The sequence below is a fragment of the Dipodomys spectabilis genome, unplaced genomic scaffold (assembly GCF_019054845.1).
Source record: "Dipodomys spectabilis isolate Male_0828 unplaced genomic scaffold, ASM1905484v1 ptg000240l, whole genome shotgun sequence".
NCBI classification, from domain to species: Eukaryota; Metazoa; Chordata; class Mammalia; order Rodentia; family Heteromyidae; genus Dipodomys; species Dipodomys spectabilis.
The window spans coordinates 3,501,715-3,528,452 of record NW_024870917.1 but is presented as its reverse complement, the minus strand read 5'-3'; the positions used below and the strand labels follow the sequence as shown (position 1 = coordinate 3,528,452).

General features: G+C 49.8%; 1 protein-coding gene across 1 annotated transcript in view; it reads right to left on the bottom strand.

Annotated features, from left to right (window-relative positions):
- Positions 1–3,215: 3,215 nt before the first annotated feature.
- The window catches only part of Cass4 (Cas scaffold protein family member 4), a 32,810-nt gene continuing 9,287 nt past the window's right edge, over positions 3,216–26,738 (bottom strand). Inside the window, exons 2-6 of the mRNA XM_042699296.1 lie at positions 18,147–18,407; positions 11,466–11,567; positions 8,956–9,036; positions 6,425–7,690; positions 3,216–3,626 (exon numbers count right to left, since the gene is read on the bottom strand). Of these exons, the coding sequence (XP_042555230.1) occupies positions 3,216–3,626; positions 6,425–7,690; positions 8,956–9,036; positions 11,466–11,567; positions 18,147–18,407 (2,121 nt within the window). The remainder of the gene's footprint in view (positions 3,627–6,424; positions 7,691–8,955; positions 9,037–11,465; positions 11,568–18,146; positions 18,408–26,738) is intronic.

Here is a 26,738-nt window from a genome sequence, read left to right as displayed (position 1 = left end):
GGGGAGGAGGATGAATGGGGTGACAGCGACCATGATGCATTCATAAACTGGCATGTGGAATCGAAACCCTTTGCACTACAACTTCAGGATAATTTTTGTTGGTGGTGGTGGTCATGGGGTTTGAACTCGGGGCCTGGGTGCTGTCCCTGAGCTCTTTTACTCAAGGCTAGCACTCTTACACTTTGAACCTCAGCTCTACTTCCAGTTTTTGAATGGTTAACTGGAGATAAGAGTCTCACAGGGACTTTTCTGCCTAGGCTGGTTTTGAACTTTGATCTTCAGATCTCAGCCTCCTGAGTAGCTGGGATTACAGGTGTGAGCCACCAGCACCCAGCTAAGGACATTTTTTTTTTTTTTTTGGTCGGTCCTGGGGTTTGGAGTCAGGGCTGTGCACTGTCCCCGAGCATCTCTGTGCTCAAGGCTAGCACTCTACCACTTCAGCCACAGCACCACTTCCGGCCTTTTCTGTGTATGTGGTACTGAGGAATTGAACCCAGGGCTTCATGCATGCTAGGCAAGCACTGTACCACTAAGCCACAGTCCCAGTCCCTAAGAACAATTTTTAAAGAAAGGCTAAAGTTCGTGTTCATGTCAGACTAGCACCTTTAGAACCACCTGATTTCAGGGTTGGCCTTTGGTTGGCTGTGGGAATCCACGAAGGTCTCCACTATTTCCAGAAGGATCAGAGTGGCTGGTTGTGCCTGACTGTAGAAACACTTTGGTGTGGGATGGCTGCTTTACGCTTTGTTCTGACAGCTTGGTAGTTTGATGTGTGCCAGGCAGGGCTGCTTACCTGACTGACTCCTAGCAATGAGCTACACTGGAGACTCTCAGCTACATTTCAGCGGCACTCCTGAGCTTCCCTTGATGGGGTACCATGCGCATGCTCAGAGGTCATTGTCTGGGAGAGGGAGGACGCTGAAGCGTGTCCAGGCTTCCCCAGGTGACCCTTCCCTTTCTGATTTTACTCTGTGTCCTTTCACTGAGTTGAATCATAGCAGTGAGTCTGACTGGACCCGCATCCTGCATGTCCTTCCCTGATGACTCACTGGACCCTGGGGTGGGAGCAGTGGGGGGCGGGGAGGGAGCAAGGAGGTGGGAGGGAGCGGATTCCAGAGTGTCATGTCTTCTCTCAGCATCTGTTAAGGCTTGTTAAGGCTAAAACCTTAGGCAACTCAAAGTTCTGATCAAAGCTGTCCCGGAGTGTGTGTGTGTGTGTGTGTGTGTGTGTGTGTGTGTGTGTGTGTGTGTGTGTGTGTGTGTGTGTAAGAGACAGAGACAGAGAGACTGGATTGTGGGGGACACTCCACTTTGGCTCCCTCCCTCCTGAAGAAGGACATCACCGTGACAGCCATCCTGTTCCTGTGATTACAGAAGGGAGGCAGAAAGCACAAGCCGACGACCTTAGGCTACATAGTTGCTGAATCCCCTAAAACCAACCAGCAGGCAGCGAGTCTGCTCAGCTTAGTCTGGGACCCAGAGCTCACACATGCTCTCTGCTGCGTCCACCACTTTGGGAGTGGTTTTCTTGGAACAGGTCCCAGCTAAAGTGGATCCTGCTGTTCCCAGCTGGAGGCCCGCTAAGGTCTCTGTCCAGCTCACAACGTGGCACCCTCCTTTTTAGTGCTCCTCGGTGATCAGCTCCATAAAAACAGCCAGCCTGCTGCAGTGGACACTTTGAAGGTGCCCATCAAGCTGGGAGGACGGGCCCAGAGCTGGACTTGGCATCGGCTCAGGACATGTGGCCTGGAGATGCTGTTTATAGGGCTGAGGTGCAGGTGAGACATAAGGACCTCACCGAGGAGAGAGACACAATGGTATAACCATAGGGGGGAGCTCAGCAACGCTTCTGTCTGTGCCCACTGATGGGCATCGGCTCCCTGTCTGCACCCCCACTGCACCTCCCACCAAGTGGTGATTTTACTTTCCAGAGATAGCCTAGCACATAAGAACTTGGGTTCTAAGCATTGCATACAGACTTCAGAGGAAGAACTAAAGGATATAGCCAACGCTTTATTTTGGTACCAGACCTTCAACCATGTGGATCCAAAAAAAAAAAAAAAAACCAAAAAAAACACCTTTCCAAGAGAAGGGCTCACTGCAAATGGTGCTTACATTCATGATTATATTTAAATAGTATCATAGATTGCAACAGGTTTGAGAGTGCTGATGTCTGAACATTTTCTAACGGAATAGCAGAAACTTTATCAGCGGAGTGGTTTTGTAGCATGTAACTGCAAAATAAGGTAGGGTAGAACCCAACAGAAGACAGTCTGTGAAAAAGAATATGCATCTTAACTTGGATAAGATAACACAGCAAAAATATAGTTATATATTGGGGCTCAGGTTCTTCAGTGGGTGGTCACATGCTTTGCAGGTGTGAAGCTTGGGTTCAATCTCTAGCAGCACCATTCTCTCTCACTCTCAGTGATAGAAACACAGGCGCATAATTTTTACATGTCTTACAGAATTAATTCACAAATGAAAATAAAAGCTTATTGCATTTTTCTAATGGGTGCAACAGAAAATCATTTGAAAATGGTTCCCTTCTCTTTCCTTCTCCAACTCCATGTTCTTCCTAGTGGCCTGCTATTGTGTGTGTGTGTGTGTGTGTGTGTGTGTGTGTGTGTTGCCAGTCCTGGGCTTGAACTCAGGGCTGGGCACTGTCCCTGAGCTTCTTTTGCTCAAGGCTAGCACTCTACCACTTGAGCCACAGCACCACTTCTGGCTTTTTCTGTATGTGGTGCTGAGGAATCAAACCCAGGGCCTCATGCATGCTAGGCAAGCACTCTACCACTGAGCCATCTTCCCAGCCTTGGGCCTGGTATCTTGTACTTCCATCTACCTCCTTGCTGCACTATGAGTTTTGTACAGGAAAGATGAACTCCAGTCCCCATGAGATGACATTAATTGATACCCAATAAACAAGTGTTGCGTGAATGAATGTAAACCGAGCGCACATTTAACTACTATAAAAAGTGGCATCCATGATGTCATCTCAAGCACTGACCCATGTAACCAGTCAAGGCCCGCTCTACTTCACCAAGTCATGACCTTGGCCTTGACTCTCCTGGCTCCCTTGGGGCAAACTCCTTGTGTGTGTTTACCACTCAGGGGTGATCCCAGCTCTGGGCACGGTAGCTGTTGGCTTCTGGCCAGGTCATGGAATGAAGCTTAACCGAGAGTGAGCCTCGGAGAGAAAGAGGAGCCGCACTTCAATCCAGCGTCCCCCTGAATTGCTGCACGTGGTGCTCCAGCCTCTGGGCCTCTGCCCGGAGGTGCTCCAGGGCTGCCGGGCTGGGGTGCTGGAGCACCGCGCTCTTGGTGGCCAGCGCCAGGTCCCTGAGCAGCCCACAGAGGTAACTGCTTCTGCAGAGGATCTCATGGTGCGCATCCTTCTCCCGGGTCTCCGCACACAGCGTGTCCACCAGCTTCTGCCCGGCCGTGATCACCAGCTTGCTCTGAGAGATGAAGACCTCAGGGGCTGGGCTGCTGTGGAGGCTGCTGGCAAACACACGGACGGCTTTGAGGAGCGCCCCAAAATACAGCCGGCAGTGTTCAGAGAGGCGGATTTTCCTCTCAAGGGTCTGCTGACTCAAGGGTTGGGGCACAAGAGAGCTAGGACCCTGAGGAAGAGGAAGAGGAAAAGCGGTAAGGTACAGACGGATGAGGAGGCTGTGGTCGCCTTCCTCTTCCTGTGGTTGCTCAATCTGCAAGAACTTTTATGACAACGTGCGCAGTCTGGTTAGGGAAAACTTGATACTACAACATTTGTCCAAGAAATTAATGTTGATGTTTGCAAAGTCCTGCTACAGATAATCCTGCAGATAGACATTTGTATTATATATTATGTATTGTAACACACACGTATAATTTTTTTTTATCAGTTGTGGGGCTTGAGCTCCCAGTGTGAGTATTGACCCAGAGCTCTTTTTGCTCAAGGCTAGCGCTCTACCACTTTGCGTCACAGCTTCACTTCCAGTTTTCTGGTGGTTCATTGGAGATAAGAGCCTCACAGACTTTTCTGCTGGCTTTAAACCATGATTTCAGATCTCAGCCTCTCGAATAGCTAGTATTACAGGCATGAGCTACCAGTACCCAGCACACGCATAAAACTTTACTCAGCCCTTTCAGTAAATCAGAGAAACCTCTTCTAAAGAGCATATTGGCAATGAGTGTATTTTATCTTTCAGCCACATGGGAAAGGAAACAGATATGCAATGAATACCTACAATCCTAGCTACAAGGGAGGCTTATGCAGGATGACCAAGTCCAGTCAGGCCTGGGCAAAAGCAAAAGGAGGCTGAGGGTATTGCTCAAGAGGAAGCATTTGCCTAGGCAAGTGTGAGGCCTTGAGTTCAAGCCCCAGGACAGTCTCTTGTCTACACCCGCCCCCCCCAAAAAAGTTCATTTGATAATAAGGCTTTGTCAATTGTGTGTGTGTGTGTGTGTGTCTGTGTGTGTGTGTCTGTGTGTGTGTGTGTGTGTGTGTATGCTGATACCAGGGCTTTGTGTTCTTGCTTGGCTTTTCTGCTCAAGGCCAGCACTCTACTACTTGAACCATGCCTACACATCTAGCTTTTTGGTGGTTAATTGGCAATAAGACTCTTACTTTCCTGCCCAGGCTGGCTTTGAACCACAATCCTCAGATCCCAGCTCCAGAATAGTTAGGATTATAGACCTGCACCACCAGGTACCCAGCTAACCAAAAACTTATTTTCACAAAATTTTCCTTCTGGAAAATGGTATCATTGTCTCCCCAGAGCCAGGCGTATTGAAGGATACCCAGCATCTTAAGGAAGTGGCAAGCAGGTAACAATCCAAAGCTCCTTTGTGATTTTTTTTTTTTGTCTGCTGTGGGGCTTGAACTCTAGGCCTGGGCACTGTCCCTCAGCTCAAGGTGAGTGTTCTACCACTTGAGCGACAGCACCACTTCCAGTTTTCTGGTGGTTCATTGGAGAGGAGTCTCATGGACTTTCCTGCTGGACTGACTTTGAACTGTGATCCTCAGGTCTCAGCTCGGATCTCCTGAGTAGCTAGCATTACAGGTGTGAGCCACCGCCACCCGGTCCTTCTTGATTTTTTTATTTACCCTTTTGTTGTTGTTGTGCTAGGAGTTGAACCCAGGGCCTTTCACACGCTAGGGCAGGTGCTGTACCACTGAGCTCCACTCAAGCCTCCCTTTGCAGTTTTATGAGTAAGGGAAATGTCTCAGAGCAGGAGCTGCAGGATGGCTGCAGGGGCCATCCAGTTAGCAAGTCACGAGTCTGAAGCTCCAAGTCAATTGGCTAAGTCAGAAACTCTCTTTCCCTTCCCCTCTGCCTCCTCTCATTTGTCGGTGGACTCCTGGAGACAGGGCCAGGCAGGGGGTGGTGTCAGAAGAGGTCTTGTCACCAGGGCTGGTGCGTTTGGAAGGGAGGAGGGCGGCATACTTTGGAGATGTACATTTGTTATTAGGATTTCATAGGGAACATGGAAAATGAAAGCAATGAGTGTTTTTTAGTGGAAAGTGAGAAAAGGTGAGGTGTGGGTGGAAATGGAATTGTATTGAAAGCAGAGAGGATAAGGTCGCGGCTAGAAGCAGGAAGAACCAAGAGCCAGATACTAGACTGTCAGCCTCTCCACTTGAAAATAACTGCTACAGCGGCCATCCTAGCTATTCAGGAGGCTGAGATTTGAGGACCATGGTTCAAAGCCAGCCTGGGAAAAAAAATCCCTGAGATGTTTATCTCAATTAACTGCCAGAAAACTGGAAGTGGAGCTGTGGTTCAAAGTGCTAGAGTTGCTAGCCTTGAGCAGAAAAGCTCAGGGATAGCCCCCAGGCCGTGAGTTCAAGCCCCATGACCACCACCACAAACAGCAAAATCAACTACAGGCAAATAAACATTGAAGGTGGTGTCCACTCCCTTACGAGGAAACACTGAAGGTCTGATTCGGGTGGTGAAGCACTTGCCTAGTGAGCCTGAAGCTTAGATTCAATCCTCATTACTGCAAAAGAATCATGTACACCTATAAAAATTAAAATTTTATTCACATTTCTAGAATGTGCAGTCCTAAGATTTGAACTCAGGGCTTCAAGCTTGCTAGGCAGGCATTCCTAGGTAGGCTTGGATGAAAGATTTCAAAAATCCTTTCTGATCCTATTTGCAGAGATAAAACGGAAGTCCAAATATTTCAAGGTGAAAAAAAAAAAAAAAAACCATTGAAATCTGCTGATCTATTTGCCCAGATACTAAGATCTTACTCCCTAAAAAACCATTTGATCTAGAGGCTTATGCCCTTGAATTTTATTTTCTGGGAAATGGAGCTGCTGTTTTCCCAGAGCCCTGGGTTTATGGAGGGAGAATCCCAGCCCCTTCCCTGACACGCCCCTGTCCGGGCACCCGGTGGGAGGCCCTGTTACCCCTCAGAACCCGGAACTCACCTGCCCACTGGTGTCCATTCCACTCTTCTTCCCCAGTTCAGTGGAGAGTTCACTTTCCTTTTCCTTGGGAAAGGGACTCTGTGTGCATGTCTCATGCTGGGGGCCGGCATTTGGGATTAATTGCACGAGCTCTTCTTTTTGACCGTTCTGAGTGAAAAGGAGCCTCGCGTTGGCAATGACAATGGAGGCGAACTTCTTGACATCTTCTGGAACTATCCGAGCCACCATGACAAACCTCTCAAGGTCATCAGAGCTGTTCGGGACTTGATCCGTGCCAAGAATGTCCAGAGACCACTTGTAGCTGTCTAGGCTTCCCTTTGCTTCCAGCAGGATCTGGTAGGAGTTGGAGATGGTTTGGAGCTGATTTTGAATTCTAGCCTGCAGATGATGGTCTGTGAGGTGGCAGGCCGACCCACGAACGCCTTGCGCAAAATCCAGAAATTGCCTTAAAGATTCCTCGACGTGGCCAGCGGCCTGGCGGATGGCGTGGACGTGGGTCTCCAGAGAGTCTCTGAACCTCCACTTCCTATTCACGAAGAGCAGCAGGCCTGCCGCAGAGCCGACCACCTGGTGCTGCAGGGCCATCGCTGTCTCCTTGGCCGTGTCGGGATCCAGGTCCAGGGCGAGCTCTGAAGAGGAGCTGCTGGAGGAGTCAGCTGACATGGAGGAGCAGGAAGACATGACACTCGCCCTGCTGCTGTCTGAGCTGGAGACGGATAACCGGTGGGGCTCGTGGGACAGGGAGGTTGTCGGCCGGGAGAACCAGGACGAATCGTGGCCTGGGGGAGTCTCCGGAGCCTGCTTGGCTTTGCCCCGCTCACTTCCGGGCTGGAGCACACCTGACAAGGCCTTAGGGATGGCGTAAATGTTGGGCGTGGTGTTCTGCTGCTCCACCCGGGGCACCAGAAAGCTGGACGGTACCTTGTAGCTGACGCCGGCCTCTGACCGGAGCGAGTCCCGAGGCGCTGCGCAGGGGTGAGGAGAGACGTCTGGGAGGCTGGATTTTTTCTGCCTGAGCATGTTGTCGCCGGGCTGTGGGGGGACACTCCTGGCACGGCTGCTGGGGGGGTTGGGGACTGGAGAGAAGGAAGCGGGGCCCGCACGGGGCTCCACTTCTGCCTGCGGGCTGGGTAAGGATGGGCTTGTCACACTGGCACTTCGGGGAGACGGGATGTCGTAGGTCCGTGCTGGTTTCTGAGGGTTTGGTAACGTGTGGCAGCTGGAGCTCCCCACAGCCGCGGCTGCTGTCAGGACGATCCCGGGCTCCTGGGGAGGGAGACATGCACGGCTGCTCAGGGGAGTGGCCATAGCAAGAAGCCTCGGTGCTCAGTGGAGTCTGGCTGCCACCTCTGCGCCCCACGGGGCGCCCGCTCAAGGCTCTTCCTTCCTTTTGTGCCTCTGTCTCTCTGCTTCTTCCATGACAGCCCTGTCTTACTTACCTGTCACCCCCCACCCCCCAGCTCAGAAGACTTATACACTGTATTTTATTTTCCCCAAATGGGTCCTTCTGCTCCAACCGTCTTTCCAACCCTTCCTTTTCCATCTAACAAACTCCTACACAGCCCTCACGAAGCCTGCTGAAATGCCGCCCCTTTGTAAGGTTTCCCCAGTAGCCTCGAGGGACTGTGTTTGCGGGCCTTGTGTGGTTGGAGCCAATGTGGTTGAGTCACACAAGCTTCAAGTGAGATCTTTGAATCCGGTACTGCGGCTTAAGCTCTGGAATGCCTCACACAGGCGCCTGTCGGGTGAGGGGTGGAGACTCCAACCATTTCCCTCCCTCCTCTGCCACTTTTACTTCCTGGTCACCAACAGTAGAATGTCTTTGCTGTACCATGCACTTCCAGTGTTAGTTTGCTAGGAAATGCTCCCCTCTCCTGGGCTGGCTTGAGTGATAGAATGACTGCCTAGAAAGTACAAGGCTCTGAGTTCAAATCCCAGTATGACCCCTCCTCACCAAGGAAAAAAAAAAAAGAAATGAAATGACCCTCACCACTCCTAGCTCCTATATTGGCCACTTAGTCTCTAGCTTGTGGCACTATTTTGGGAAGTTCTGGAAACTTTAGGGGATAGATCCCTAGCTAGAGAAAGTAGGTCCCTTGGTGGCATGTGGGGGGGGGGAGTTGGGGGGGTCGGGGGGGGGAACAGGCATCTTGTCTCTGACTCCATCTTGGCTCACTCTGTCTGCTTCCTGACCACCGTGAGGTGAGTAGCTGGTGCCACACCCTCTCTCAGCCAGGATGCTCTGCCCGGGAGCAGAGGACCAACACACTGTGGACGGATTCTTTCTAAACAGTTAGAAAAGTAAGTACCTCCTGCCTTGAATTTGTTGATCACAGTGGGGCACAGGTGGCTGATAGGCCCACCATGACCAGTGAAGCCCCCCCCCAGGCTCAGCAACCAGCCAACCCAACATGGGCTGAACCCTGTGAACCTTGTGAGCTGTTTGCCTCAGCCATGGAAGCTAATAACATTTCCCAGAGGACGCTAGATTTGAGGGCCTCGCGCCTCCGTGTGGATGCATCCATACTCACGCTGACGTGGCTGGCCGGGGGGTGGAGGGCGGCCTTCTGGGGGCTGGCTGGTACGTCGTACAATGGCTGCTTCTCCGGCTCCTAGGAAAAGATCACGAGGGAAACAGTTCTGATTTTTTCTCAGCAATGGTGGCCAGCACAAACTGTCCACACCCCAGTGGTTTCTCCAGAGGAAGATGCAGGTTTCTAAACACCCTTTGGGGCTCTCAGTCCTGGAGCTCTTCAGAAAGACATCTTTGAGCTGCATGGATGACCTTTAGCAATGCACTTGGTGCTTTCGAAAGTGCCTTTCTCACTGACGATAGAGAAAAGCCATGGGGCTCACTGCAGCGCAAACAGAGGGAGGTAGGCCTTAACACAGAACGACACCAGAGAGCGTGGGACTGGACCTAATGAGTCTGCATTTTTGGTGTGTATTTTTCCTGGTAGCACATTCTGCCTTTCACTCGTGTTCACCTGAAAATATGTCTTGACTGCCTATGAGCTACTAGGCACTAAGCCAAATGGCATCATATGCCTATAGTAATGATAACAAAAAAGGGGGGGTTGTTTGAGCTGGACACCGGTGGCTCACACCTGTAACCCTAGCTACTCAGGAGCATGAGATTTGAGGAGCCCAGTTTGAAGCCAACCCAGGAAGATAAATCCAGGAGACTCTCATCTCCAACTAACCAGCACAAAAGGTAAAAGTAGAGTGAAAAATTAAGGGACAGCATCCAGGCCCTGAGTTTAAGCCCCAGTACTGGCACACACAAAAGAAGGTCTGTGGGGTAAGATGGAGGAGAAGGATGGAAGGGGTGACTTTGTTCAAAATGTACAGTACTCTTACCCTGACTTATGGAAGTATAACTTCTTTGTAAAACTACTTATTAACATTTTTAAAGAGGGTTTGCTAGGCACCAGTGGCTCACGCCTGTAATCCTATCTTCTTGGGAGGCTGAGATATGAGGATTACAGTTCGAAGCCAGCCTGGGCAGGAAAGCCTATGAGACTTTGATCTCTAGTGAAAACTACCAAAAGGAGCCAGGCACCAGTGATTCATGATTGTAATCCGTGAGACTCTAATCTCCAATAAGCTACTCAGAAAAAACCAGAAGTGGCACTGTGGCTCAAATGGTAGAGTGATAGTCTTGAGTACAAAGAAGCTTAGAGACAGTATCCAGGCCCTGAGTTCAAGTCCCAGGACTGGCAAATAAAACCCTAACCAACCAACAAAACAAACAAAAATTACCAAAAGGCCAGACATGGACCTATAACTTAAGTGGTAGAACACTTGGCTTGAACAAAAGAAGCTCAGGGACAGTGCCCAGGCCCTGAGTTTGAGCCACAGGACTGGCACACACACACAGAAAAGATTTGGGTGACTGATTTGACAAACTTGAGGACCTGCTAAGAACCAGGCACTGCGTTTCTTTTTTTTTTTTTTTTTGCCGGTCATGGGGCCTGAACTCTTGGTCTGGGCACTGTCCCTCAGCTCTTCAGCTCAAGGCTAGTGCTCTACCACTGGAACCACAGCGCCACTTCCGGCCTTTTCTGTTTATGTGGTGCTGAGGAATCGAACCCAGGGCCTCATGCTTGCAAGGCATGCACTCTACTGCTGAGCTACCTTCCCAGCCCCGGCACTGCGTTTCTTAAAGACATGACTGCTACTGCCCGCTCAAGCTCCTTTGGTGCCTGTGACGCAAATATGTTAAATAATGTACTATATTAGATGATTAATGTGAATAGCAATCAGGAAATATTAATTGTATAATATAGTACAATGTTAAGACTGGGTCAAGTATTGTTAAGGATTTTTTTTTTTTTTTTGGTCAGTCGTGGGGCTTGAACTCTGGGCCTGGGCGCTGCCCCTCGACTCTTCAGCTCGAGGTGAGCGCTCTACCACTTGGGCTACAGCAGCATTTCTGGCTTCTTCTATTTATGTGGTGCTGAGGAATCGAACCCAGGGTCTCATGCATGCAAGGCAAGCACTCTGTCACTGAGCCACCTTCCCAGCCCTGTTATTTTTTTAGGCCTACCGATGTGGCTCAAGGCTAGACTGCTTGCTTAGAATACTGAGTCCAGCACTACAGAAAAAAAAAGTGTGTGTGTGTGTGTGTGTGTGTGTGTGTGCTGGTATTACGGCTTGAGCTCAGAGGCTCTTGGATTTGTCTGCCATGCTGGGTTTCAAACTTGACGCTCAGATTTTAGCCTTCTGAGTAGTTAGGATTATAGACATAAGCTTCCATGCCTGGCATGATATTGTTGTTGTTGTTTTAAAATAAATGCATGTATGTGCATATACATGCACATAATAAAATACGTATTATAAAGTAAAAGTAAGATTTCAAAAATATCTGCGCCGGGCTCCTGGGCACGAGGGTGGTGACGCAGTTAGTCATGAGTGGTGATGTTGTCCTGGGCAGGAGAAGTTCTACCCCACTGAGGACTCCACTCTAGGAAGGTGAATGCAGTGTCTTATGACTCAGCACTCAGCTCTGGGGGAAGCAGTGCTGCTCAAGAAGACTCACCTTAAGCGTTGAGTGGACCCGGCTCTGGGCAGGCATGTCGTACACCTGGGAAGGCTGAGTTGGCAGCCAGGCCCTGGTGGGTCTGGGAAACACAAAAAGGGCCTTGGAAAGAAAAAGAAGGGAGCTAAGCGAAAGGACATGTTACACTGGTTACCACTGTACCTTCAAAGGACGCCCCAGGCAGCAGGGTCGGCCAGGCAGACACTGCATTTGCCAGTACCACTGGTGGGCAGATCCCTCCCTGTGGAGATGAGAGCAGGACACTGTGGGGGGTCTCATGGAGGAGGGCCGGCTTCCTCCCGGGGTGGACCATAGCTGCCTGTGTTACCTCGCCTGGGAAGCAGGTTAGGATGCACCGGCTTTGGCTCCATGCTATGCTTCCAACTGCTGAGAGGCCCCAGGGACCTGCTGTATAAGTAAGCTTGCTCAATGATTCTAAGGACAGAGAGACTGGGTCTCTGACACTGAGCTATTCATATATTCACCTAAAACTTTGTTTTTGTTTTTTCTTTTAGCGCTTCTGGGGCTTGAATTCATCACCAGGCAGGTGCCACTCCACTGAGTCATACCCCTGATCCCTTTCTGCAATTGGTTAACTTTGAGATATGGACTAGCTTCCTGCCCAGCTGAGCACCTAGGCCACAATCTGCCTATTTATGCTCCCCAGGAAGGTAGGATGGCAGGTTTAGATCACTGTGTCCTCAGAATGGCCTTGAACCATGGTCCTCTCTATCTCTGCCTTCTAAGAAACTAGGATTACACATGTTAGCCACCAGCACACAGATCATCTAAAGCTGCCAGAACAGTAGCTGCCAGCCAAAGTCAGGCAGAGCTGACTTTCCAAGTACACAATGGAGGAACTAACAAGGTCTATAGGAAACAGAACGTTCTGCTTAGGTGTGAGAGAAGATTGGGAAGTAGGAGGTGTTCAGAGAAACTGTGAGTGACAGATTTTGCTGGAATGAGTGGGAAGCAGAAGAGATGTTGACAGGGGAGTGAGTGCAGGCAGGAGAGGGGCAGAGTGAAAGGGACACAGATGTAGGTGGTCACGGAGAGGAGCTGCAGGACTCACTGTAGATTTACATGACTAAAGACCTAGTTCTGGGGAGAACCCACTCAGCTACAGCACTGAGCCTATGGAGTATGAGCTTATGAGGTGGAAGGCAAGGCTGGTTTGATTGTGGAGCTCAGAGCTGCCAATTCTATGCTACAGGGGCAGCTGTGGCAGCCCAGATAGAAACCTGAGTTATCTGGTGAACTTTTTCTTTTGGTCAGTCATGGGGCTTAAACTCAGGGCCTGGGCACTGTTCCTGAGCTCTTTCACTCATTCTACCACTTTGAGCTACAGTGTCATTTCTGGTTTTCTAGTCGTTAATTGGAGATAAAGAGTCTCATGTACTTTTGTGCCCAGGCTGGCTTCAAACCACAATCATCCTCCTGAGTAGCTAGGATTATGGGCGTGGGCTATAGTTGCCTGGCCTTTATTTAGTGAACTTCAACTCAGATTCTCATGCTTCTATCTTAGATCTTCGAACTAGAATATCACTGGGCAAGGCTTCGGGGTGTGTGTGTGTGTGTGTGTGTGTGTGTGTGTGTGTGTGTGTGTGTGTGTGTGTGTGTGTGTGTGTGTGTGTGTGTAAGCTGAAGGCTGCTGGCTGCCAGGGACTTATTATATATAAAGTGAAAGGAAGTTGGGTTCCAGTATGATTCAGCACAGGCTGGAGAACAAGATGAGCTGGGAAGACTCAGTTTCTGAACTCCAGCACTGGGAGAATGTAGCTTCTGTCTGAGGTCCAAGGAACCTGTCATTGAGTAGGGGATTTCCAAGTTGGCTCACAGAGGTGAGAGGGAGTCAGGATGATTTAAATGTGGACAGGAAGGAGGCAGCTCAGATGTAGGAGAAGCTCCTGAGGACCAGACCAGAGTCCTTTTATCATCAGTGTCTCCAGGACCCAGCACAGGGATGGCGCAGTGAAGGGCCAGCATTTGTTTGTTTTGGGTGAATGAATGTGGCTAGTTTGAGATGGGAGCAATTAGCCAGTCTGGCTTCACCAGGCTGCACCCACAGGCATGGCTAGCACAGGTATGGGGCCAATAATTGGCAGCTCCTTTCTTCCTAGCAAAGGAAGCTGGGTGTGTAAAAACCTGGGTTCTGGGAAGCAGGGCTCTCTGAAGTGCCCTGGTTAAGAAGGAAACATCCCACATCTCCCTGGAGAGCCTGAGTCTTGTGCACAAAGGAGCAGACTCCCCCAGCGCCAGCCTTCCATACCTCTGTCTCCCCTTTGTGCAGCCTGGGCTGCTGTTTGTCCCCTTTGAGACTATCGCAAAACAGCGTTGGCTATATTTATTCCTCTCATCCCATAACAACACCATCCTTTCCTCTGAGAGATGCTTCCAGGTTCCTGTGTTCTGGAATCTTCCTTATTATAGCCCATGACCCTGACTCTGACCTTGGTGCTTCTATGCTGATTGGCCCAGGCCATCAATGGCTCCCGTTACATTTTGAGTTGAGTCCTCTCCCCTAAACATGGCCAAGACATCATATACTACCAAGCCCAGGGACCACCCAGTACAGTGTGTTCCTGACTACCAGTGCTACCCACCCTCCCATCCATCCTCCACCCGTCCCGACACACTAGATCTGCCCTGATGCAGACTCTCCTCAAATGCTGCCCTGCCTCTTTCCCTCCCTCAGGACTTCAGGCCCATGTCATTCACCTGGCTGCCCGGGTACACTGTGCTTGCCTACAAGAACACCTACAGAACCCAGGGACTTTCCTGAGGGTGGCATTTCAGACCGAATGATGCCACTTCAAACATGCCTAGTGCTTCTTGGAAAAACGTAGGCTTGGGGGTGGAGGTGGGGAGGGACCATCAGTTAAGGAACATGTATGAGAAACGGGGTTTCAAAAGGGAGCAGAAATCCCAGGTTAGGAACTAGTGGGTCTAAGAACAACTTCACCAAGAGATCTTACCCCTGATGGGGACTTCAATCAAAATTGATTATGTTTCTTATGTGGTCATTTCTGTAGTTTTGGTTTTAAGTCACGCCTGTCTATTATATTAAGGAAGTTGAAATAAAAAGTAAAACAAAGCTGAGGTTCATGGCTGCCCTAGTGGGGAAGTGGCAAAGAAAGAGGGGAGACTTGGGTGGAGGAGACCTGGTTTTGTTCAATGTCTCGATTTATACTAGAGGCTGAGCAATGCTCTTAGGATCTGAAGGTGAGTTTAACGAAAAGCTCCATAGAGCTGAGCCCAGTGGCTCATGTTTATAATCCCAGCTACTCAGAGGAAGAGATAGGAAGGATCTTAGTTGGGAGTCAGTCAAGGTAAAAAGTCTCCCTCATAAAAGCTGAGTGTGGAGTGGGGCATTGGTGGCTCACACCTGTAATCCTAGCTACTCAGGAGACTGAGTTCTAAGGATCGTGGTTCAGAGCCAGCCTGGGCAGAAAAGTCCACGAGACTTTTATTATCAATTAACCACCAGAAAACTCAGTGGTGCTGTGGCTCAAAGTGGTAGAGTACTAGGCTTGAACAAAAAAATTTAGGGATAGCACATAGGCCCTGAGTTCAAGCCCCACAACTGACAAAAAAAAAAAAAAAAGCTGGGTATGGTAGTACATATCTGTAATCCCAGCTGGGCAAGAAGTGTAAATAAGCAGAGGGAAAAGAGAAGAGGTTGCAGAGGAGAAAGGATGTAAGGTAGAGTAGAAGGGAGGATGGGAAGGAGGGAGAGAAAAAGAAAAGGAAGAAACAGGAGAAAAGCAAAATCAAATCCATCGTAGGGGCAGGTGGGAGAGACTTGGAAGAGAAAAGCCAGGGAAGTCCCTGGAGGTTTCTCCTTCCCCCAGGAGCTGCTTGGTGGCAGAGAGTCCCTGAATTCCCCTCCCTGGCTGTGGTTTTTCTTGGTTTCTGTAGGGCAGAAGCCCCCATTGCCATGGTTTGTGCCAAGTCCAGCTCTTAACAGCTGGTGCCCTGTGCTTCATGCTCAATGCTGCTTCGGTGCTACACCCATCTTCCCATCCCACCAGCGCCAGCCCTGGAGCTGAAAGTGGGGTCTTGGGGCGTGTGGCTTCGTTCTTCCATGTTTGCTGAGGTACCTGCAGGAGCCCGGCACTGGGATGGGTCCTAGGGACACTTTCACCTTCCAGGGAGAGGAGATAGCCTCTGGTAGATTGTTTTCTTTAATAGTTTTGGGAAGAAGTTGAAATTAACTTCAGCTCCTGTGGCTTGTCCTTGAAAGACACACTGCCAAGGTCCAGCACGAGTCAGCGGCTTGAGCATCTGCCCATCTGGCTGTGTGTTCCAGAAAAATCGAGGCAGACTCTCTCAGCTTCCTCCTGGCATCTGGAGCTGGCGTCAGGAAATAGAAGTTTTGGGGTTTTTTGAAGGGATGACTCTGGGTGGAAGGTAGCGTGTTAGGAAACAGGAAGTGGCACGTTCGGGGCCTGCTGCATGTCAGGGGCATGGTCTCTCCACCAGGAATGCAGACCGTGCCAAGGCCTCTGCCAGAGCATGGAAAGCAGAGTGGCAGATGGCAGGAAATGCCATCCGTGATCAAGCAATTCACGCCTGCTCTCCATAACAGCATGCCAGCGAGGGTAGGGCAGGCTGATTATCTGCCCAATTTCTTCTGTGCATGTGTGTGTAGGGGGAGAGGAGGTATGCATGCACCTGCCAGGATTCAGACTTGAATTCTGGGTCTGGGTGCTGTCCCTCACAGTTTTTAGGTTAAACCACAGCTCCACTTCCAGCTTTTTGGTGGTTAATTGGAGATAAGAGCTTCATGGATCCATAAGAGTTTTTAGGCTGGGTTCAGACCTCCACCCTCAGATCTCAGCCTCCTGATCAGCTAGGATGACAGGCAAGATCCATTGGCCTGCTTTCTTCTTGTTAATTCCGCTCGTTGTTTTTTAAGTTGCCATTGTGCATTTACCAAGTGCTTCTTCTTCTTCATTTTCAAAAAAACTGATGTTATAAACATTACAGATATTGTAATCAACTCTTGACTCTCTTTGGTTTATATTTATTGAGCACCTACTCTACACCAGGTGTGATGCAGGAACTTCGGGACACAGGACTGAATAAAATAAAGGTCTTTATTTCCTGCTTTCTTCTTCTTTCTCTCTAATCAGTTCCACTGCCCTGAGAGGAATCTAGGGGTTCATCTAGATCTTTCCTATGTGTGAGAAGTGTGGGGGAGGGTGCATGTCCGCATCCACATCACTGTGCATGCACATTTTTTTTTGAGGTTTGTTTGTTTGGTCCTTGATTGTTGAATTGCTCTTTCCCCTTAGAAACACCTCATAGAAACAATTCCTAGCCGGGCGCTGGTGGCTCACACCTGTCATCCTAGCTACTCAAGAGGCTGAGATCTGAGGATCTCAGTTCAAAGCCAGCCCGGGCAGGAAAGTCTGTGAGACTCTTATCTCCAATAAACCACTCAAAAACTGGAAGTGGCGCTGTGGCTCAAGCAGTAGAGGGCTTGCCTTGAGCTGAAGAGCTGAGGAACAGAGCCCACGCCCAGAGTTCAAGCCCCACAACCAAAAAAGAAAAAGAACCAATTCTTTTATCACACCTGCGTTGTAGAGTTCACTGTGCCATAGGCTCAAGCTTTTGTAGCCAGTCCCCTGCTCATATATATGCAAGCATTTCTTGAACACACATTACGCTATTCCGATGGAGACAGGAGGGTCAAGAAAATTCAGGCCAGGGCTGGGAAGGTGGCTCAGTGGTAGAGCGCTTGCTTCACATGCATGAGGCCCTGGGTTCGATTCCTCAGCACCACATCAGCAGAAAAAAAAGCCAGAAGTGGCGCTATGGCTCAAGTGGTAGCGCACTAGCTTTGAGCTAAAGAGCTGAGGGACAGCGCCCAGGCCCAGAGTTCAGCCCTCACGACCGACAAAAAAAAAAAGAAAAAGAAAGTTCAGGCCAGCCTGGACTACAAAACAAGTTCAAGGCTAATCTGGGCCATGTAGCAAAATCCTATCAAAAACAAAAATAATAACCAACCCCCCACTTCCCCGGCAAACCTAAAGATGGTATGGTGGCTGTGCCTCCATACCTAGGTTAATACATGCTTTGTGTGCATCTATCTGTGTGATGATTCAAGAAGGAAAGTTTGGGGATGGAGGGAGTGTGTGTGTGTGTGTGTGTGTGTGTGTGTGTGTGTGTGTGTGTAAATAGAAACTCAACCTGCTTCATCACCGGTGGCCGTAGTGAGCCGCAGTGTGCTCACACATCATGGCTCCACAGAGCCACCCACAGGCTACGAATAGGCCAGGTGTGGGGAGCCGGCCAATCACAGGATGACAGGGTATGAAGGGACGGGCCAGGCTTGGTGAGCCGGCCAATCACAGGATGACAGGGTGTGTGAAGAGACACTGGGCCTGAGCACCAGCCTGTCTTTCCTGGGCACCTACACTGGCCTTGTCCTCACAGCGGAGCTGTGGGCCAGTGGTGACAGGAGGGGAATGGCTGTCCCCACCGGCCAGCCCTGTCATGGGGAAGGATGCTCACCTGTTCGGGGAAGCTGAGAGTCTTTTCACAGATGGCCCTGGCCTGGGACGGTGGCTCAGGAAGTACATAGACCTGGGCGGTGGGCAGCGGAGGCCCCTCCACCCAGCTCTTCATGGGCTCGTACACAGGGCCGGGCCGGAGAGGGGGCCGTGGGGTGGGCACCTCGTAGGTCCCTTCTGAGCCAGCGAGGTCATTCTCCAGGCCCCTCAGGAATAGGGGGCAGGGCCTGTCTGGGGGGACCTCCGGGAGGATGAGGAGGCGGTTGGCGGGGGCCAGGCCTTGCCTCCCGTGGAGCAGACACTTCCACCAGCCCTCGCTTTCTGGCACATTCTGCTCCAGCACCATCAGGATATCTCCCTTGGAGAAAGCCAGCTCGTCGCAGCAGTCAGGGCGGTTGTCATAAAGAGCTCTGGCCAGCAGCATCTGGGGTGGTGGCAGGGACAGCAAGCAGGGTCATTACCATTGCCAGCACTCCCCACCCTGCCTGCCACTCAGGGTCTACCACGCGCGTCCACTGTGCATGTTCACAGCCTCTCTTCTCTTTGCATTTCTTCCTGCCCAGACTCTCTGGCTCTGGCTCTTCCCTCGAGGGACTCCTTCTCGCCCGTGAGATCTCAGGTGAAAAGTTTTGCTTGTGCCCTGAGACCAGGTGTGGCAATTTTCCCCAATGCCTCCTCAAGGCCCTTTTTAAAAAATCCACAAATGTCATGGGCCTGGAAGTTATGTTTTTGAGTGTGGCATAGCCCATAGTAGGGCACACTCTGGTATGTACCACAAGTGTATCATCTCTGCGCTTCAGTTTCCTCATGGATAATATGAGGATAATACCTAGCTCAAGTGGCTATCAAGAATTAAAGGGACTGATTGTGTGTGTGTGTGTGTGTGTGTGTGTGTGTGTGTGTGTGTGTGTGTGTGTGTGTGTGTGTGTGTATGTGTAGGAACCACCTCTTGTTTCTCTGCTACTCTCTACCCAGCATCAGGCACAGCTACTTAGCAGAAGCTCAACAAATGTTCATGCATGAATGAATGAATGAGCACGCAGGAGGCTAATGATTTTCTGTGGGGTCAGAGATAGGTACCCAAGTGACTACAAGGGAGACTAAGGGAGAGTAATAAAGGGAGCAAATATGATCAAAGTACATTCTATGTGTGGAAGGGTCACAATGAAACCCCTTACTATGGACAACTTAATATGGACCAATAAAAACCCAGTCTCCCTAACTCTCCAATCCATGATCTTTTAGTAAGTCACACAACCCCCTAAAAACACTTGTTCTCCCCAGTACTGGGATTTGAACTCAAGGGTTCTGCTTGCTTGTTATGTAGGTGCTCTACAATTTGAACCATCCAGTCCAGCTTTTTGCTGGTTATGTTGGAGATGGAGTGTCTCCTACTTTGGCGATGCAGTGAGTCTGGGCTGATTTCGAGCTGTGATTCTCCAGATCTCAGTCTCCTCCATAGCTAGAATTCTGGCCACCAGCACTCACCAGTGCCCACCGGCGCCTAGCTGAGCCCCTCAGGTAAACATTCCACTGCAAAGACAGTTTCCGTAGGCTTCAGAGTAATTGCCTTTTCATCCTTACTATGCCAACACATAATTATCACAGAGACATTAGGAAAAACAAGGAAGGAAAACGAGAAACACAATCACCCATGATCTTACCACAAAGAGTTGCCTAGTCACACTTGGAAGAGTTAGCTATTTCTTTAACTGGTTTCATTGAAAATTTTTTATACTCCTGAACTCTCGTACTCAGAGGTCATAAATAAAGCAAATACGGGCCCCGATCCCATTACATTTGTTGAGAGCGTATTTCTAAGATGTGCAATCATTTTCCTGTTATGCCATAGAAAATGCTACACCATGCATGTGTATCTGAGGAACACAAGTAGACTTGGAGCCTTTGTGCAGACAGGAAGTGCATGCAGGAAGTCCCTGTACTTCCTGTCCCCAGGATCCTCAGAAAGCAGCAATGCTCTGTAAATAAAACCTAATGTTCTTATTACGAAATAATACACGTTCATTGAAGAACAAGTATACAATGGTTCATGTTGTAATCCTCTCTAATCAGGAGGCTGAGATCTGAGGATCATGGTCTGAAGCCAACCTATGCAGGAAAGTCAATGAGACTCTTTTTTATTTTTTCCAGTCCTGGGGTTCGAACTCAGGGCCTGGGGTGCTGTCTCTGAGCCCTTTTGTGTTCAAGGCTAGCGCACTACCACTTGAGCCACAGCACTACTTTCAGCTTTGGCTGAGTAGTTTATTGGTAAGAGTCTCGAAGACTTTTCTACCTGGGTTAGCTTCAAACTATGATCCTCACATCTCAGCCTCCTGAGTAGCTAGGATTACAGGCGTGAGCCACCGGCACCCAGCTGGTTTTTTTTTTTTTTTTTTTAAACTATATACCTTTTGTCTTTTCTTTTTTTTGGTGCTGGGGATTGAACCTGGGACATTGCATTATAAGCACTTTGCCACTGAGCTACATCCCAGCCCACTGCTAAGACATTGGTATCCATGTTTACTAGGTACAGGCAAGGTTCCAGGGAGAATGGAAGACACAGTCTTAATAAGTTTCCAGGGCACTTCCCACATATGTTCATCTCCTGCTCTCTTTCTGTTTGTGTCTGTCTGTCTGTCTGTCTGTTGCTCTGTGTATTTGGGAATGATCTTGCTATGAAGCCTGGGCTGGCCTCCAACTCCCAATCCCTGTGTCTCAGCCTCCAGAGTGCTGTATTACAGGCATGCGCCATCATGCCCAGTTCACTTGTCAATCTTCACATAGCAGCCAGGAGAAATACGAACAAGTGTTTGGAAAGAAGTGGAGGGCGGGGCGGGGCAGGGAGGGGAGACTGAGGGCCACAGGGGCAAACAATAAGGAAGACTCCCAGGAGAAGAGCTTTCATAGAGCCAGGCTCAGTGTGTGAATCTATCCTCAGCCCCCTTTTGGGCCACTACTGGAGAAACCCAGAAAGCCATGTAAGCATTCATTCATTCATTCATTGATTCATTCACTGACTCACCAAGATTAGGCCCTTCGAGCATCTGCTACCTGCCTGATCTCTGCTGGAGCCCTCATGGCAAACAAAATGGATCCTGATGGACATGCCCAACTTCTTGGAGGGGACACAGCTCCACAGAGGTAAGCACAGATTTCCATTTGATTTCAGTGCAATGGAAAGAAAATGCGGGAAGTTGTGGGAAACCATGAGTCAGGAAGTTGTGGTAGGAAAAGACTTAGGAAAGTTTCCCTGAGAAAGTGGCCCTGGAAATTTCCATGTCGGGGTAAGGAGGAGTGGGGGAAGGTCCCCCTCCCCCCGGGGCAGAGGAAGAGAAACGTGTGGAGGCTGAGCTAATGAGGGGTGAAGGGGCGTGTGTGTGGGGAGTTGGAGGAACCGAAAGGTGGGAGGCAGCCTAGAGAGCCACAAATGGAGCTGGGCGCTGATTTCTGCAGTGGCTGCTATTTATATTAGCCTGCTGGAAGGGAAATTATTGCAGGGAGCAAGTGCCAAGCCCATGAGGCTAGTCAGACCTGTGGCTGTACAGGTGGGGGATGCTGGGCCTGGGCCGTGGGTGGAGGCTGCCTTCCCCTAGCTGCAGGGGGCCATGGGGAAGGGCTAGGGACCTTAGAAGGCCCTGGAAGAAAGATCAGGAGTGAAGGGAAAGTAAGAAACAGAGCTTGCTGGGCGCTGGTGCTCATGCCTGTCATCCTAGCTATTCAGGAGGCTGAGATCTGAGGATAAAGGTTCAAAGCCAGCTAGGGCAGGAAAGTCCGTGAGACTCTTATCTCCAATGAACCACCAGAAAACTGGAAGTGCAGCTGTGGCTCAAGTGTTAGAGTGCTATAGCTGAGGAGCTGAGGGACAGCACCCAAGCCCAGATCTCAAACCCCATGACCGACAAAAAGAAAAGAAAAGAAACAGAGCTTACTGGGCATTGAGTGCTCACACCTGTAATCCTAGCTACTCAGGAGGCTGAGATCTGAGGATCAATATTAAAAATCAGCCTGGGCAGAAAGTCCATGAGTCTCTTATCTCCGAGTAGCCACCCCAAAAAATTAGAAGCAGAGCTCCACAGCTCTCTCAATTGACCAAGTGCTAGCCTTGAACAAAATAGCTCAAGGGAGGTTACCCAGGCCCTGAGTTCAAACCCCAGTACATGCATCAGGGGACCAGCCTGAGCAGTCCCAGCCGCTGATAGTGGAGTGAAGTTTACACCAGCTCCATGAGCCTGGACTGAGGACACCTGTGTCCCCGCAGCCTCCTTCCCGGGACCAAGTCTGTTTCCTACTGTAGCCTGTCAACTCTTAAATGAAATGCACATGCATCTAGAAGAGGCCGGGTCACGAATCTCCTTGGTTGGGGAAGGTAGCGGGGTGAGAAAGTGCTCGCCTAGCACAAACAGAACTCTATATTCAAACCCCAGCTCTAGAAAAGAGAAATCAAAGAGAACTCGAACACTGTAGGGGATATGGGAAAGAGACTGATGTGAGCAAGCCAGGTGAATGCCATGGGGCTGCGGTGGGAGGGTGGCATGCGTGCATAGAGTGTATTTATGTATATTTCTACAGTGGGACTGGAGCTTAAACTCAGGGCTTCTTGCTTGCTAGGTAGATGCTCTCCCATGGAGCCATGCTTCCAGCCTGAAAAAATGCCACTTGTGGCCAGGCGCTGGTGGCTCACGCCTGTTATCCTAGCTACTCAGGAGGCTGGGATCTGAGGATCACAGTTTAAAGCCAGCCCAGGCAGGAAAGTCTGTGAGACTCTTATCTCCAATGAACCACCAGAAAACCAGAAGTGGTGCTGTGGCTTATGCGGTAGAGTGCTAGCATTGAGCTGAAGAGCTCAGGGACAGTGCCTAGGCCCAAGACTAACAACAACAACAACAAAAAAAGGCACTTGCTTTCCTAAAAATGAATAAGTAAAATAACAGTACTTGGGCCAAGTAGATTACTGGGCCACCATGTCTGGCACACAACCCCCAGCTTCCCTTGCCGTGTAAAAAGTCACAGGGCCAGGCCCAGGCCTCTCTGGCCCACGCAGGCCCCTGTAAGGAGGGGGCTCTCTCCCCATCCCACTTCCTTCCCTCTTTCTCCAAGCAAGGGTCAGAGGGCATCAGGACTCAATCCTGCTTCCTCCTGTGTCATCTGTCACAGTGCTCCATGGCCCCAAGCTCTGGAGCTTTGACTGTTGTGAGCAAGCTAGCATCTCAGAGACAGGGAAGTTGGTGAGGAGGTTCCATGCTGAGCATTGCCATCTGCCCCAGGACCAACCACACTGTGAGAACGCAGCAGCAAGCCCAGGCTAGGGACAGGTGTGGGAAAGGGGCTGGGAGCCCTGAGTGTCTGGCCCCCTCTGACCCCCGTTCTGTGCAGACACAGACTTTCAAGGTCCATGAGGACACTTGGGACACATTTGTCTTCAGCTCTAGGCTTTCTTCTCATAGAGGCCATGGCTTATTTTCAAGAATTCTTCATCTTAAATGGGAAGGAGACAGACTCATTCATACTTCCCTCTGAGGGCCAGGAGAGAGGACTTACACAGAAACCACTCTTTTTTTTTTTTTTAAAGGATGTGTATTCCATCAATGGTATGAGACCTTTGATGTCTGGGAACTGTGAATCACTGAGATTGTATTTCCATCCATGAAGGAAATGTATACCAAGGTCAATGGAGTCTGCCGTGCATCTCAGATGGTAGTTGAGCTCAGACCCACAACAACTGGAGTCAACTCTGAGTGGAGAAAGTTCTCTGATAATTTATTCCCTCCCCTCCCCTCCCTCCCCTCCCTTCCCCTCCCCCTTTTGATAGTACTAGGGCTTGAACTCAAGACCTGGGCACTATCTCTTACCTTTTTCCACTCAAAGCTAAGCACTCTATAACTTGAGCCACAGCTCCACATCTGGATTTTTGGTGGTTAATTGGAGATAGGATCTCACAGACTTTCTTACCCATGCTGGCTTCAAACTTCAGTCCTCAGATCTTAGCCTCTTTTTTTTTTGGGTCCAGTTGTGGGGCCTGAACTCTGGGCCTGGGCGCTGTCCCCCAGCTCTTCAGCTCAAGACTAGCGCTCTACCACTTGAGCCACAGTGCCACTTCCGGCTTTTTTCTTTTTGCTTATGTGGTGCTGAGGAATCGAACCCAGGGCCTCAGGCATGCAAGGCAAGCACTCTACCACTGAGCCACCTTCCCAGCCCCCAGATCTTAGCCTCTTAAGCAATTAGAATTACAGGAGGGCCACCAGCACCCAGCTCTGATCATCTTCATAGACAAACTTTCCCCTTGAGTGTACTTTGAAAGTATTTCACATTATGTCAATATAAACATCAACTAGGAGAGATCAAAGCAGAGGGGATGGCCTTGTCTGTCGGCTTGTGTTTATTGCCCGTCATTTTGTAGGCAGCACGTGTGTGTGTGTGTGTGTGTGTGTGTGTGTGAGAGAGAGAGAGAGAGAGAGAGAGAGAGAATTTCCAAGAGCATAAGAAAAATCCCCTCACCACCTCCATTTTTCCCACCCACATTCTCTGAAAAGGGAAGAAAAGCAGAGGAGGAAGGAGGGGGGAGGAAGGGGCGGGGGAAGCAAGGAGCATCATGTGACACAAGTCCTCTGGAGCGAGGAGAGAGGTATTCTCAAGAAGCTACAGCAAAGATGATGTGGAAAGAGTCCCCAGTTCGCAACCCCCCCCCCCCGTACCCCCCAGCCATGAGACACGTGTGTATCAGCAAATAGCAGCTCTTAGTCTGGTGCACCCCACTCTGTGGACCAGGACCACAGGAGGAGCAGAAGACCCTGGCCTGGTTCTAGAGAACCAGAGGATTTCACATTTGCCCTGGGCAGCTTCAGAGCCAAAGCCGGAGCCAGGCCACAGAGCAGAGCTGGCTCTGCTTCATGTGCAGAGGTTTTTTAGTTTTTAAATTTTTATTGTTATTATAAAGGTCATGTACAGAGGGGTTACAGCTATACAAGTCAGGTAAAGAATACATTCCTTCTGTGACAATGTTGCCCCTACCCTTGCTCTCTCCTTGTTTTTATGGTGTTTTATTTTTTTATTTGAAAACAGCTGCAAGCCTGAGGCCAGTGGCTCACGCCTGTCATCCTAGCTACTCAGGAGGCTGAGATCTGAGGATCGCAGTTCAAAGCCAGCCTGGGCAGGAAAGTCCGTGAGAGTCTCACGGATGGCAACATGGATATGCCACACATGCGCGCACACACACACACACACACACACACACACACACACACACACACACACACACACACACGGTAGCCTCATGGATCTGCTCTAAAGGGGAAGAATCCCAGGCAGGTGCCACAGAGACTCCCAAACAGATCTGCTGCTGATATTGTTGGACTTTGACAAAGTCTTTCTAAAAGATTATACTGTTGGAGCTCTCTGTAGACTCGGGTGTACTTCCTTTGGAACCACTTGCACGCCACCCATTGTGTTTAGATTTATAGGCACATTCTGTCTACTGCAGATGAGGGAAACCATGCAGTCTGTGTTTCTCTGGATCTGGCTTACTTCGAGTAATACATTTTTTCTAAGTTTTTCCATTTCCTTATGAATGGAGAGGGGTAGGTGAATGAAAAGGGAAGTGGAAGGGTGGGAAGAATGCAGTAAAAAAAAGGGGGGGCTGCTGGGAAGGTGGCTAAGTGGTAGAGCGCTTTCCTTGCATGCATGAGGCCCTGGGTTCAATTCCTCAGTACCACATAAGCAGAAAAAAAAAAGCCAGAAGTGGTGCTGTGGCTCAAGTGGTAGAGCAATAGCCTTGAGCTGAAGAGCTGAGGGACAGTGCCCAGACCCAGAGTTCAAGCCCATGAATGACAAAAAAAAAAAAGAAGTGTGCAAAACAAAACAAAACAAAACTTTTTTTTTCTTGTCAGTCGTGGAACTCTGGGCTTGGGTGCAGTCCCTGAGCTCTTCAGTTCAAGGCCAGTACTCTACCACTTGAGCCACAGCGCCACTTCTGGTTTTCTGAGTGTTTTTATTGGAGATAAGAGTCTCACAGACTTCCCTGCCTGGGCTAGTTTGTGAACTGTGATCCTCAGATCTCAGCCTCCTGAGTATCTAGGATGACAGGTATGAGCCACCAGTGCCCGGCAAAAATTCATTGTACGAATTCATTGTAAGAAAAGTAAGGGAAGGGGTAGGTGGGAGGGGGTGAGAAGGTTAAAGGGGGAACACTGATCAAGATGAGCTGTATACATAAACCGCTTTGTTAGATTGGCGCCTCCTTCGTGCAACTATTTAAAGATAATAAAACATGTAAAAAAAGAAAAGAAAAAGAAACTGATCTGGACTGCAGTAATGTCTGGCCAAAGCAAGACCCAGAGGAATGGACAGAGTCTCTACACAGTTATGGAGTACCACTGAACTCCTTCCCTCCCTCCTTCCTGTAGCCAGAGGTTGGATGCTTTGAACCCTGCACATGAGCATCTGGGTGTGACCTCTGGGTGCCATGGAGTGAGGCTGCCTGCCTGTGTTCCTCTCTCCTGGCAGTTGTTAGAGCAAATGTCTACTGGAAGGGACCATCAGACAAGCAGCCCCCTCCCCTGCCCCCCTGCCCTCCCACCCCCTGCTTGCCCCATCCAATTCCTGTCTCTCCTCGGCTCCTTTCTCCACTTGGATTTGTTCCCATCCTGAATTGCAGTCTCTTTTCACAAACATCCTTCACGCTGAAAGTAAAATTCTAGGAATCTGGACTGAGTTGGGAGTCAGCAAAATGTTTGGGTGTCTTTTGCCTGAGAATCTGCAA